This window comes from Marmota flaviventris, chromosome 17 (assembly GCF_047511675.1).
Source record: "Marmota flaviventris isolate mMarFla1 chromosome 17, mMarFla1.hap1, whole genome shotgun sequence".
Lineage (NCBI taxonomy): Eukaryota > Metazoa > Chordata > Mammalia > Rodentia > Sciuridae > Marmota > Marmota flaviventris.
This window is the reverse complement of record NC_092514.1, coordinates 46448471-46463618: the sequence shown is the minus strand read 5'-3', so window position 1 is coordinate 46463618 and position 15148 is coordinate 46448471. Positions and strand designations below refer to the sequence as shown.

Below are 15148 nucleotides of genomic sequence, written 5' to 3'. Positions count from 1 at the left end.
GTTCAGAGAGGCAAAAGTCATAACCCAAATAGTTCACTAGGTACTGATCACAAATAGAACAAGAATTGATTCAAATATCTCTCTGTACTTAGTTGGCACTTTCTACTCTATCAACAACTTCATTCAGTCTCTGCAGCCTGTAGAATATTTTGATGTGACAATACAATGTAAATCCAATGCCAATCCATTGCAAAGCAAAATTTTAAATATTGCAAAAGATGCAGAATTTTGTGAAGCTGATGAAGATAATGTGGAGACCTAATCAGCATGCAAAGCCACTGACAATTGAGACTCTAATATTAGTAGACTAGTTATGATTGACAAGCACAAAATGAACAAGAACTGTATAAGAACATTTTAAGATTCCAGGAAAAATGTCTTAAGATTCCAGGAAAGAAATTCTGAAGCCCTCAAATATTTTTGCAAAAATTATCCTCTTCATGATGACTTTGTGAAAATCAAGTATGAGGAGTACCATTTCAGTTATAATTTAGTCTAAAGAATTAACTCCCCCCCCAAAAAAAGGGAATAAATGCTTAACTCATTCTCAGAATTAAGCTATACCTACAACTTAAATGTTAATAACATAAAATTATTATCTCATGATTACTTTAAGATACAGAATCAATCAACCTTTTATATATACTTGCTATAAAATTTTGACTCTGATTTAAATGGTTTCATTTATAATGGACTTTTCCATTTTAATTTTCCTGAAAGCATGAAGCTTCCTGTAACTGCTTTGTCAGCTTTTATACTGGCAAATGTCTGTTTCTCCCAGCTAAACAGTCAGTCCTCCAAGGATAGAAATTATGAATTCTCTTTCTTTATTATTTACCTCCACCACTAACAGCTTATTCCATCACAACCCACACACCTAGCCTTGGCAAAGAAATGTGAGGAAAACAAGCAGGCAGACTTATGTTAAAGGTGGATTACCTAACTTGGAGGAGAACTCTCCTGAAGGTGAGACTAGCTGCAACACCAACACTCCCCCTATATTCACGGTTGTTATGGTTCCTCACCTAATCATTCTCAGTGCCTATCATTCATTACAGGCCCACCTTAAAGAGAATAAGGTTTGGAGAGTGTCTATCAAAGTGATTTCTTATTTTGTCTTATTTCCCTCTACAGGATATTCTCTCCTATCACAAAAGGAGTCATCAGCGTCTCTCTCCTGGATTATATCTAGGTTACCTAAAACTATGTAGCTCTGTGGATCAGATCAAAGTTCTTGTAACTCAAAAGTTACCCAACATCCTCTGCCATGTGAAGATCCGTGAAAACAATAACATTTCCAAGTAAGTGGTCAGAGTCAGAATTTTCCTTGTGATGAAACAATGGCTCAAGTGACCAATTTGATGTGCCCAAAGGAAAATGAAACATTACTTGCCAGCACAGTTTCTATGGTGAGATGTCCCACAGCACACTGGAGCAATGCCACAGCTGAGATTTAACACTAGGATAAGGAGGGCTTCCATTGTGGGTTGGTGGAATGAGTGAGCCTATTAAAAGGGGGTACTGTCTTTCCATGATTCCCTCTGCATTATTAATGGTACAAGCACTGATGCTCAACTGATTAATGAACATATGACCTTTTCTTCCCAAATTGCTATTTATAATACCTTTTCTTCACAATCTAAAAGTCATGTTTGTTTTGTTCATTGTTTTTAAAATTCTCTATGGGAATGGAATCTGATAAAGCTACTGAATCTTAAAGGATCCCCCAACCTCACCTCAAACCTTCATTCTCCTTACTCCTAACCCCCTGGCCTGAGAATCTTATATGTTCCCTATGCCTCTTTTGATTCTCTAGGGAAGAAAAGAAGTAACAAGGTCTGAGCCTCTGTTGGAGATTTGCTGTATGGTTTGGCATTTGGTGAATTACCCTGTTAGCTTTGGGAAAATCTTGGTAATCTGGCTCAACTTTACAACTAACCCTAATAGCAGGCCTCTGAAACTCTACTATAATGTACTGAATTGTGTTCAACATTTAAAAAATGAAAAAGAAGAAATATATAATGAGATATTATATATTTGCTTCAAAAAGTATAAACTAGATCCTCAAATTCTATTTACACCTATGGATTTGCTTACAACCAAAGTAGACTCTAATTTGGTCATTTAAAATATGGCCCTCAAAATTGAAAGACTTCCTTTATTAACTATTATATCTCTCAGGGTTCAATACATAACTATTATTTGATGATAGTGGAATAAATGATGATGATGATGATAATCTCTTAAAGAACTCACTGACCACCATATTCTCTCCTTTCACTGATCAACTACACCTGGACTTTAAGTCTGCCCTCTGGTGGTCATTTCAACAATCAACATTAGTTATCTTCTGAGTCTTCCCAATAGGTTACATGGCTCATATTTGTGTTGAGTTGGCAGTGGTTGTTTTCATCCATTTCTAGATCATGTCCTAATAGCTTATACTCTATTAGTGGTTACATGAACTAATTTCCTCTGTCAATTATCCAAAGTTCATTTTTACAAGATTCCAATAACCTTTGCTCTGCCAGGGCCATCTCCCTCATCCTCATAATCTAAAACAATTAGTTAGTGGTAGGTGTTTCATGGTATCCATACTGGTAGACTATTTCCTAATTTGATTATGAGACCCTATTTTATCAATGTGGTCCTTTAGACTTTTTACACTTCAGCTAGCCATAAACCTCTCGCTTAGTTCAATATCAGTGATGGGAAAGAAGAAATAGTTACCAAGCCAGTTTTTAAGATAATTCTTTGTAAAGTCAAAAGTATACAATAGGGCTTAATTTTTATTCTTTTTTCTCTTATTGGGACAAAGAATAAGTGTTCTAGTCTTTTCCAGTATGAGACCTGATATGAAACATATCTTTAAAAAAAAAAAAAACTATTCTGAAGGGATAGCTTAAAAAAGAGAATGGTGTTTGTTTGTTTGCTTTTGATGAAAAAGCTCATGACACATTCAATTTGACTCAGATTGGAGACAAGGCTGGTATGACCCTTTGGGGAAGTCCCTGGTTTTCACAGGATGGGAACATGTGTCAGCGCCTCCTCTCATTCTGTCCCCAAAGAGGGCTCTCCTTTCCTCTCTAGCCTGTTCCTGAGAGCACACTGCTGCTCCCTGAAGAGTTCCAAGGAGAAACCTGGCCAACTGAATGTGTTTCAAGACTTGTGCTAAAATACCTGTGGAAACAGTGTTACCCAAGAGGCATTTACCTTGATCTTTTCAAGTTCTTTTTGAAGAGCAGCCTTTGAGGGACAAACCAGATGTGCTTTCCTCCCACCACCATTCTTTTCCCTTCAGTTCTAAATGACATTTGGAAAAGTTCATCAGGAAGGACTACAGAGCATGCAGAATGAAGACATAGATGACTGTTTTGAGAGGAGGATGGAAGCAGTGATGTGTGTCCCTTACTTCCTTGTATTGAAATTGTCTGGTGTTTCTGTTTGTGATTTTCTTCAAGCTTTGGAAGAAGAAAGAAATAAAAATAGGCCCCACCATTACAACAGGACAAGGTTGAAATGTGCCATGTGGTTTGCTGCCTGAGTTGGACAAGATTCCAGTGGTTACCCAACTATGGAATTAACCAGCAGATGCCCCTGTGGTAAAATGTAGGCTCTTAGAACTTATGGAGGACCCACAGGGAAAGAAAAATAGGACAGTCAGGAAATTATTACAAAATATTTGAAAGCTTCAATCTCAAAACCTAGACATTTGGAAAATGTACACAAATTAGACCTGCATTCTGAGGCATATGTGGCTTGATAGGTGAACAAAAGCTTAAATTAGAAAAAGCTTATTTTAAACTCCATTCAGGTGGCAAAAGGTTCGAATTTTATGAATTTTGTTAAGTTTTAACCACCAAAAATTGCTTATCCAGGTTCTGGACATATATGCTAAAGAAGTTCTGAGTTGTATTCTGAACTTTTGTTATATTTCTAATTTTAACTTGACTCAACATACAGAGAGGAGTGGGAATGGATCCAAAAGCTTTCTGGCTCTGAATCTATGGAAAGTGTGGATCATACTTCTGACTGCCCCATGCAATTGTTCTTCTACGAGCTCCAGATGGCAGTGAAAGCTCTCCTTAAGCAGATCAATATACCTCTACACCAGGTACTAGACTTTACCATTTTTATCTTCTTTTTATGGTTCATGGAAACTACATTGTAGCATAAAACTTACTCAAGAGGGATATATATATGCATATATATACACACACATATATATTTACTTTCTTTTATTTAAATACCACTTTGCATGTACGTGCACACTTTGAATTTAATGCTTACAAGCACACACAAACTATACTTGTGCTCTTTTTCCCTATTATCAGTCTCTTCCAAGTTTTCCAGATCCCACTGTACTGCCATCTAATCTACCTTGAAAGTCACCATGGCTCAATATCAGAATAGCATAAAGCAATGAGAATATATACATATATGCATGTGTAAACAAACAAGGGTGCAGCTAAATATACAAATGATTTATCTAAGAACAGAAGGATAATAGTATAATCTACAGTAGTGGCCCAACTACATCATTCTATCTACCCATTGAGAAGTTACTGTCAAAATTATTGTCTTATATAAATTAAAACATGAAATCTAACCTCCACAAATAAGTCATTTCAAAAAAATTTAAGAGAATATTAAAAGTTTATTAGGCTCTGTCTATCAATTTGATAGGATGTAGCACTAGGTTGAATTTGTTTCTTTTAGATATATGTTCATCATTTCTGCCCCTTTCCCAAAATCAATCCATCTCTCTCTCTCTCTCTCTCTCTCTCTCTCTCTCACACACACACACACACACACACTTAGCCTATTTAGGAAAACCCTTACAGGAGTATCTGGCTCTCTTTTAATAAAAGAGAACTATGAGGTGGCCTCTGACCCATGGAGGCAGGGAGAAATTAAAGATTGCAGGAGTGTGCTTCCACTGGGGTACTGCTCTGATTTTAAGTCAATACTGCATGGCCAGTCTAAACCAGCCCAAACTAATGAATACTAATTTGCTAAATTGCAAGAGATGCCAGAAGTACACTATGGAAACAACTAGATTATTCCAGAGGTGGCCATGTGCTCATGAGGAAGGGGGAAAAAACAGCTCTACTTGTGACAGTCGATACTATTAAATGGTTTCTTGGACTTAACAGGTTTGAAGCAGCTCAAATTTCATTGGTGACTCTTGGGCTACATATACATGTTGGGAGAAAGCTGCCCAACTGCCTAACAGTATATACAACATTTTTTTTTTTTTTTGATACTTGTAAAATTTTCTCAGTCCTTGGCCAGAAACTACATTTTTCCCCTTTAACCAACTTAAATTGAAACTAGTGGATTTTTAATTCAATCCATTTTTGTTACTTCATGTAATTATATTCATCATTTTGAAAAGCCCACAGAATGCAATCATTTTCTGCTTTTATAAGAAGCATAAATGTTGTTTTCAGAGTTTATGTGGAACATTATTGCCTTAAATCTTGATTTTATATAGCATTATTAAATGGGCTGAACCCTAATATTTATGTTGTATAAAAATTCCAAGCTTGAAGTCGTGTAATTTTGTTAGATGTTTTATGCCAGTTTGGTGTTGTTTATGTAAGTGCCATGTTGTAACTCTCCTATTTTTCCTCCGCGCGTGTCCCTCTGCAGGCAAGGAACTTCCGCCTCTACACACAGGAGGTGTTGGAATTGGGTCACAATGTGTCCTTTCTTCTCCTGCTCCCTGCTTCAGACGACGTCTGTACAGCCCCAGGACAGAATAATCCTTACACCCCACACTCAGGGTTTCTTAACCTCCCTCTTCAGATGTTTGAACTTGGTATAGTAGCTTGTTTCACCTAGAAATATTAACCCAGCCTCCTTATAATAAAATCACAAAGTTATATCTGTTCCCCCTTGTCCCAGTGGAGGGTCAATAAATCACATGATGGCTTTGGCAACAACCCTTCCTAGAACTGTGTACAAGTCTGAGAAAAAGCAAAGCTCCAAGACTATGTGCCTGAGCAATAATTATTGAAACATAGCTAAGGCCCAATGGAGAGGAAGGAATTCTAAACAGAAAGTTCAGTTATCAGGCTGTGCTTATTGCCTTTCCTTTGCTTTCTTAAAATATAAATATAAGAACGATGTTTTTATGAAAAGTACTGCCCCTTCTCTCCCCTTCCCCACCTCCAACTGGGAAAAAATAATAATGAAATTAAAATGTAGAGTTTGTATCACTTGGGAGGGGGAAAAAGGTCCATAAATATAAGTCATAAATAGACTCTAATATTAAATAGACTAAATTTCTGACAGACCATTAATAAATGCACCGAGTCTCTCAGGATGCAATGTTGTGACTTTTTATAAGGGGTTCTGAGTAAGGTGGAAGATCTTGTCCTGACTTTCAAAAATGAACAGCTTGGGCTTCAGTTTCTCCATCTTTGCAGAGACCCCTGCTGCCTACTGAGAATGTGAATAGGAAGGCTTTGTCTCCCTTTCCGTGCTTCATCTTGTAACAGGCCAATAAGAGGCAATTAGTAAGGTCTCTGTCAATTCAAATGAATTATACAGTTTGTGGGAGGCTGACTGGGTGGATGGATGGAATGGAGGCAGACCCTCTTTGAATTGCTCCCTAGCCACCAGATCTAGAAGCAGACAAGGAAACTGCCTGATGTCTTATTTTGAGACCTGGGCATTTGCATCTGAATTTATCTTTTCAGGATATTGTTTAAACTGCTCAGTTCCTATTATTCCAGGCAATTCAGATGCTAAAAGGTGATGAACAGCAACTGTTATTCTCCAGAGGAGGTAAAGTTCTTAAGATAAGTTTGAATCAGACTTGCAGACTGGAACTTGAGAGTTTTGGGTCACCTGCTGTATGACACTGGCAATCCCTTAACCTTTCTGTGCCTTTTCTGGGTTACACAATTAATACTATTAACCATACCACTCCCTAAAAGCCTGGATGTAAATGTGACCATTTAATGAGTTCCCCAGCCAAAGGACATTATTAATCCATGTTATAACAGTATTGTTATTATGAAATATAGTTTGAGGCAAAGTATCTCACATGACCCAATGGCAATAGAAATAAATATTGGGTGCCTACTATAAGGATTTAGAAATCAGTAAGACAAAGGTTCTGCTCTTTTGATAAAAATTCAGAAAGAGGACAAGTGGTCCACTTTGCCTAGATCAGAAAAAAAAAATATGAGGAAACAGAGGAATAAAAAGCTCTACAAATAAAGTAAGGCCAAATTGACTCTTTAAAACCAGCCTGAAGAATCTGTTTAAGGTGGACCAGAAGCAAGGTTCAAAAAATTCAGAGATTATTATAATAGTTCAGGGTTAGGGTAGGAATCAAAAAGAAAAAAAGGAAATGAAAGGAAATAAAAAGGAAACAAATACAAATATGAGAAATATTAGGAGTAATTAATAAGAGTGGGCAATTGTTTAAATGAGGTAAGGAGAAGTCTGAGGAATGCCCTGGTGGTTTTCAGTCCCAATGACTACAAATATATCGCTGCCTCTACTAGAAGTATGAAAGTCAGGGAGAAAAACAATTTGGGGAAAAAAGTGATTTTCAGCTTTGAATATATTGAGTCTCAAGGTGCTAAGTACACATGTCCCATTGGCAATAGAAATTCTGGAAAGAAAAATTGTTACTAAAACAGAAATTTGGCCAGTGTTTACTAAAAACAGCTAAAGCCATAAAAGTAAATGATTTCTGTAAGATAAGTAATTGACCAAGAACTAAGGAAAATACTTCATTAGAGAGCTAACCAATATTTCATTCTGTGTAAAACAATCATTGTTTTTCCATAATTACAGGTCAAACTACTTGAAATTCATTTTCCCATGTTTTAATGGCCTTGACGGAATAATCAGTGATTTGGTATCAATCAAAATAGTACATGACTCCTAAGGCCCTGGAGGGCCCAGACATGTGAGGGTCTCTCTTCTTTTCTGTGAGGCTCACACATTCCTCTTGGGCAACCACACTGTGTTCTACTGATTTCTACTCTACAATCTGGAGAAATGTACTAGTATCCATTTTCTCTCTCCATTCTTTTGTTTATGCATTCATTGACAAATATTATTGAGTAGGAGACTGAGGCAGGAGGATTGCAAGTTTGAGGCCAACCTGGGCAACTTAGCAAAACCCTATCTCAAAATAAAATGGAAAGGTCTGAGGACATATCTCAATGGTAGTGCACTTGCCTAGCAAGGTCCTGGGTTCAACCCCCAGTACCGGGAAGACCTTAGAGTGAGAGTATGCTTGGCTAAGAGATAAATGCACCTAGCATGTAGGTAAAAACAACAAAGATAGGAGATAAGATCAGAGAATCAATGGGGACCAGGATCATGCAGGCCCCATAGGCCATGATGAGGAATTTACATGTTATTTTAAATATATTGGGAATCCAATGGAGAATCAGGAGCAGTAGGGTAACATAAGTTCTCCTGCAAAATCCAGTAGAACTTCCTCACCACCAACAACAACAACAACAAAAAAAAATGCTTAACTTTGCTTACCTTAGCTTAACCCAACAGTCTCCAAATTCATTCAACCAAGACTGGAATCTTTTTTGCCACAGTACCTATTAAAAGTATACTGAACTCATATTTGGGATATGATGCCTTAGAACAGTGCTTCTCAAATTTTATTTGCATAAGAACTACCTGGATAGCTTGTTAAAATACAGATTCCTGAAGCCCAACCCCAGTGATGCTGAATCAGTACATCTGTGAAGAAGCTAGAAATGTACATTTCCAATAAGCTCTCTGGTGATACTAAATCCACAAATCCATTGACCATACTTAAAACAGTACTGCCAAACACACAGAGATGAACACAGAACTAGAGATGTGGTTAGTATTATAATACAGTAGAATTCAACTGTGTCTGCCTCCTTGATCTGCCTTACCTCCATATTGCTAAAAGCAATATAAGATCGGAAACTATCCTTCATCTATGAAAAGACAGAGATCAAAGCCCAGGTCTCACAGTTCCCGGCTTTAAGATGTTTCTTCCTAGAGTAAGACTTTCTTACTCTCTTTATCATCCCTTGTTGCCATATTATGGGTGATCCAACTGATCATTTAGGACCATGTAAATTTCCAGAAAAGACCTCTTAGTTGGGCTTGGTTCCACTGGCATATGCAATTCTATTAAACTTTTTTTAGGAACCTGCAAAAAGTGTTGCCAATACGTGATGATTAATACACTCTTTAGTACAATATTTATTGCATTCCACTAGTAACAATTTTAAAATATTACTGGGTCTCAGTAAGAATCATGACAAACTCTAACCTATCCCCACGCAATAAGAACTTTCCAAGAGGCAAATTATTAAAGCTACTTCCTCCAGTAAGCATCAGCCCACTGAGAAATTAATAACATCTTATATAGGAACTTTTAAGGACGGGCTATAGTTCATCTAACCCCTCTAAGAAATATGCTAAGCATTTTTTATTTGCTTTTTGTTAGAAGGGACTTCTATTCTCCATAAATAGTTTTATAATAAAACTGATACACTAAGCATTTCTGAGAAAGGAAAGAATGTTTTCAGAAATCCAGTCAGAACTCAGAAAAACTTTAATAACAACATGGGAATTCTAATGAAATTTGAAAAGGTGTGAATTATGGGAATATGTAAATTATAATAGAACAAATAATTGCACTATATTTCAGTTTGACTTGTATAAGTCATCCCCAGCCCCATGAAAGGATTTGAGATTTGGCAAACTGACCATGTTTCTGCCAGTGGCCTAAGTGAATCATAAATAACATTCTAACCAGCTATGTACCTATTCCAGCATTAAACAGATCTAGCAAGGACAAAGTGACAAAGGAGCTTAGCCCTCTGTCTCCTGGAGTAAAGACCAATGGGGCAAACACACAGGATACTCCTTCAGATGATTATCTGTGTTTTTGAGAGAGAGATGGACCTATAGGAGGAGCATCTTATAAGATCTGGACAAGCAGGGTTCAGCTGAGGCAAAGTGGTACAATTTCACCAAAGACCCACTCCCTTTTCCACAGCTTCAGGGATGACACTTCATCTTCTCTGGGGTAGGAACAGGCAAGGATCCCTCTACAGGAATAAAACATGTGCCGGGGGGCCCATAAGCATCACTGTTTACACTATTCCCAAGATAAAAGGAAAATGAAGTATCATGAACCATTAGAAAATCCATCCAGTGATGTAGCCTCTTGAGGATTTGCCTAGCCTGAATACAGGAGGTCACCCTGCCCTGACCCTGTGGGCAGTCACAATTAACAGTAGGCTTGTGATGAGGAAAGCTGATTTTTATATATTCCTTTGGCTCTATGATTCATACTAACTGGACTAGAAAGACAAAAACTGGAGAATTTTTTAAAAATAGCCCTGGTATACATTTCATAGTTCTGTGCTTGGCTATTGACTATATCCTTTATTCAACAAACATTTACTGAGATTCCACAGTATGCCAGATACTGTGCTGGGGCTGGACATACAGATACTAAACAGGCACAGTGTGCCCACCAGAAACTCAGAATCTAGTAGGGAATGCAGGCAACTATGCCAATAGTCTTAAAACAATGAAAGCACTGCTATGAGATGTGGGCTACTGAATTTCGAGGAAAGATACTTATTCATTCCTTACAGAGATAATACTTTAGCTGGATTTTGAAGAAAAATAAAAATTCTGAAAGTGAAATAAAGGCAGAACAGAAAAGGAAAATTATTTTAGGCAGAGAGGCCAGCATGCACAAAGGATTGGAAGGCTGGAAAGTTCTGTCCAATTAGATACATTCTTAGTAGCTCAATGTGAAGGATGCTTATGGCATCTGAGGAAGCCAAAAGTTAAAAAAGGGCAAAATCACAAAAAGCTACTCCTATATCATCCTAAGGAGGTGAGACTTTATATCCTGCAGGCAAAGGGGATTGATTAAAAAAAAAAAAAAACACTTGAGAAAGGGACAACATGGTCTCAATGGATTTTAGTAGTTCTGTGAAGGATAGATTGTAGGAAAGTAAGGGAAAAAAAGGTCTGAGACCAGAGATTGATAATTAGAAAGACTGTCTCACTGGTTCAAGTAGGCAATAAGAACCTGAACCAAGGCAGCCACAGTGGAGGTAAAGAGAATAAAGCAGGAGAGCAAGAGGAATTTAGGAATTAAAACTGATGAGACTTTGTGATTGATTTGATGTGGTTGAAGAGCAAGATGGAGGAGCCAGAAAGTCTGAATAGGGTGCTGAGATGGATAATGTTGACATCTACCCAAACAGGAAAAATATGAAGGGAGGAACAGGTTTGGGGGAGGGGACAGATGATGAGTTCAGTTTGACAAATGATGAGTTTTGAGGTGCCTGTGGGATATCCAGGCAATGAGCCTAATAGAATCCAGGCCATGGGCTTGCAAGAAATGGCATAGTCTCAACCTTCATTCCTAATGCCCATTATTCATAATTTAGGAGACCGTTCCTATATTCCAACTGCCAACTCATTCACTACTAGGAATCTAGAGGGGAACCTTCTGCCCAGGTTCTTTCTGAAACTTTGGCAAAGAATCATGGCACTTAAATGGACTCTTGGATATTATCTCATGATTCCTTTACCTCCAAACCCACCCAGACTGATAAGGAGCTCAGCAAGTTAGAGAACCTTAGGGAAAATATTCTAATCTCAGTCCTGTTCTAATATTCTAGTCAATAAATGCTTCATTCCCCTTCCCAGGGCGGGGGAGGGGTTGGGACAGTGGGTGGGAACAAACATGTATTTTGTAAATGGTATGCGTTATATGCTCTGTTGGGTACCTGATATACATTGTATTATTTAATCCCAGGTAGGCATTGTAATCCCTGTTTTAGGGATAATACTAAGACTCCTAGAGGTTATCTGTACACCACACAGGTAGTGAGTGGCAGAACTATGATTCAAACCCAGGCCTGTGCGATAGCTAAGCCTATAAACTTTCCACTGTACTCTACTGCTAGTGTTCGTGCCAACTGTATTTCAGGCTGTCACTATCTTTTACAGGAAAAAGAGAGAGAGAGAAAGAAAGAGATAGAGAGACACAACACCACATAAAATTAGTCTTAGTTTGTAAGTTACTAACAAATCATGTGGTCCAGATAATGACATTATTGTAGCCTTATACCATCTTGTCTTTAAAATGAATGTGATTCACATTTTTTAAAAATTAGAAGCTTCCAATCTATCCTTCCCTCCTCAGTGATGGCTACCAAATGTATCATTGCTAGACCACAAAAGACTATGTTAAAGTAACATTTGTTAAAGTGACATTAAAGGCTCTGGATGAAAACCACTAGAGCGGGAAATGGAAGCGCTACAGTTGCTCATAACTCACTTGTGGTGCGTGGCATGGATGGTGTGGGTGCTGTGAGGCCACCCACTGATCTATGGCTCCTACTGCAAAGACACAACAAGGGAAAGCTGTGAACACCCTGACTTTTAAGATTCAGTTGGGACTGATAGTGTTTCTTTTAAAGAAATTATTCAGTGTATCTCCATAGTCAACTTTACCAGTCATATTTTATAGAGGGAAAAAAGTCGATTTTTTTTTTTTACAACTCGGTTTGGAAAAGCAGGCTGTGAGACACTTCCCTCTCTCCACTCTCCAGCCAAAAGAGGACATCTGTCAAGTGCTAACAGGATATAATCCCTCCTTGAAAGGCATAAAGACACATTCAGAGAACTACAGGGGTCAAGAGTAAGCTACCAAGTAATGGTGACTCCTTCCTGCAGAGCTGCCAGTAAATATCAGAGACCCGAAGTACCTTTCAAAACATGAAAATCTAGCACACAGTGAGAGAAGTGAGAACAGAGGGAAAGAAGAGCCTTCAGGGACAGGGTCTGCCCTCTTCAGATCAGCTCATGCATTTATTTTATTCATTTGGTCAATAAATATTAGCTGAGAAGCTACAATGTTCCATGTTTTGAGGAAATAAAAAGTAATAGTAGACATGCTTCCTGCCCTCAAAAAAATCAGTCTAATACCAAAATAGTCAGCTATCCACACAGTTACAGTGTAGCAGGATATGCCATCATATATTTAGAAATAAGTGCTCTAGAAGCACAAAAGAGGGAGAAACTGGTTCTGCAGGGAAAGGAAGAGATGCCAGTGAAAACTTCACTGAGAAGACACATCAGAAGAAACATCAGGATCAGAAGGTAAACATGGGTAGCTGAGGATGAGGAAAAGCATGTTAAAAGCATGAGAGTATAAAAGGAGTGTAGTATGTTCACCAAAGTAGTAGTTTCACCAAAGGTTAAGGTTGATGCAGGGCTAAGGGTTGAAGGTGGTCACAGAATGAAAAATATAAGTGAAGTTATATTCAAATCCTCCACCACAAGGAGCTTCCTTATGGGAAACTTCCTTATGTTTGGATTTTATACTGAAGTCAAGAGCGTTCTCTATAGAGGTCTTTTAAGTGAAGAAACTGCTTGAGAATTCTATCATTTGAGAAAAGTGAAATAATTTGTCATTTACTGAAAGGGTATATAAAATCAGCTTCTCTTTGTGTCAGGCAAGGAAGTGCTAAAGAGAATAGAAAATATGGGAAGAAAGGATCTGACACCAGAGAGAAAAAATCAACCCCAGGTTGTAGACTACCTGGATTGAGAAATATCTCCTTGAAATGGGCACAGCTGGAGTAAGAATGAACCACTGAAGCCCTCACCCTATTCTTCTCTTCCACTTCTATGAGGAAAGATTTAGCAGGCTAACTTTCCACCCATCTAAGAGGAAATCACACAAGGAAGCAGGCAGTGGTAAGATGAGAATTGTGAGGTACACAGAAATCTCTCAATATGCAGAGAAGTAGGGCTTCCTCCCATTGCATAGAGATGACCAACGCCATATTCTGAGGCACTGTGGTTTAGCTTCCCTAAATGGCCAGATGTAGGTCTTGAGAATCAATAGAAAATGGTGCAAGAGCATTAATTATATGTTCTTTCTAGAATTTCTCACCCAAGAAGCCATAATAAAAATGTTCTAACAGACAGTTGAGTTAGAATGACCCTCTTTCTGAAGCATGGAACACACTGGTTAAGTCTGAGGTACACAAAATAATGAGGTTCAACAGTGAGCCAGAAAGAGACTGGAACTACACCAATCTGAATCAGGATGATTTTCTTATGCAATTGGAATCTGAAGTTATAGTTTATGATCAGAGTTTATCAGAGAAGACCAGACAATCTAACCATCTCAGGCTGTCTGCACTGGGCTCAGTCCTACATTGCTGGCCCTCTTGAACAGAAATAAATGAAGGAGATGAAGGTTGGACTCTTTCCTGTGGTCTGCGTCTGTCCCATTATTTTGAGAGGAGAAGGTCAAGTCTACTGAAGACAAAAATGGTCTGTCCAGGCGTCATTTCCCACTATCCTTCCAGAGGAACTAAGGAAGGGAAAGATAGGAGGACCAAAGCCCATAATGACTGGCCCTCAGGGAAGTTTTCCAGTCAGACAAAAGATATCCCAAGAAAAAACATGGATCTTCTGGGGATTCTAGACTTGGAAAGGAGCAAGATACATAACAGGAAATCAGACATGAAAATTCAAATTTCAAATTGCTACTTGGCTTTGCTTTTTCTTTAAAGTGAAAAGCAAACTTATTTTTCCAGTCATACACAAACACATACATACATACACACACAGACATACACACACACACACACACACACACACCACAAAAAATACATATATGGATTTATGTGGACTTTAGAAAGCCACCTAAGTGAATTTAAGAAACACATACATACACAAAGATACACAGAATTATGTGTGACTTAACAATGGGGATTGGGAATACATCCTGAAAATTATGTCCTTAGGCAATTTATCTTTGTGCAAACATCATATAGTGTACTTAAACTAAGATGGCTATGATATCACTGGTGATATAATCTTACTGGACCACCATTGTATATGCAGTCCATGGTTGACTGAAACATCATTATGTGGCACATGATGACTATACATGAAATAAAAAGTCCTAATGTTAGGGAAAAGTCCACATAAACTGCAGCATGAGCCAACCTCACTTCCCCACACCTTACCAGGGCTTGGTAAACCTCAAAGGGAATAAATACTGTCTGAATGAAGCCAGACAACTGGCCCCTTAAGAGCACATTTATAATTTATTTATGGC

General features: G+C 38.1%; 1 protein-coding gene across 2 annotated transcripts in view; it reads left to right on the top strand.

Annotated features, from left to right (window-relative positions):
- Nucleotides 1-15148, top strand: part of Ankfn1 (ankyrin repeat and fibronectin type III domain containing 1) — a 146804-nt gene that overhangs the window by 114846 nt on the left and 16810 nt on the right. The window contains exons 12-14 of one of the 2 annotated variants that reach the window (XM_027950357.3): nucleotides 1135-1301; nucleotides 3964-4114; nucleotides 5656-5824. In XM_027950357.3, coding sequence (XP_027806158.2) covers nucleotides 1135-1301; nucleotides 3964-4114; nucleotides 5656-5824 — 487 coding nt within the window. Of the gene's footprint in view, nucleotides 1-1134; nucleotides 1302-3963; nucleotides 4115-5655; nucleotides 5848-15148 lie in introns of those variants that run through there. The other variant, XM_027950358.1, reaches the window with a different exon arrangement.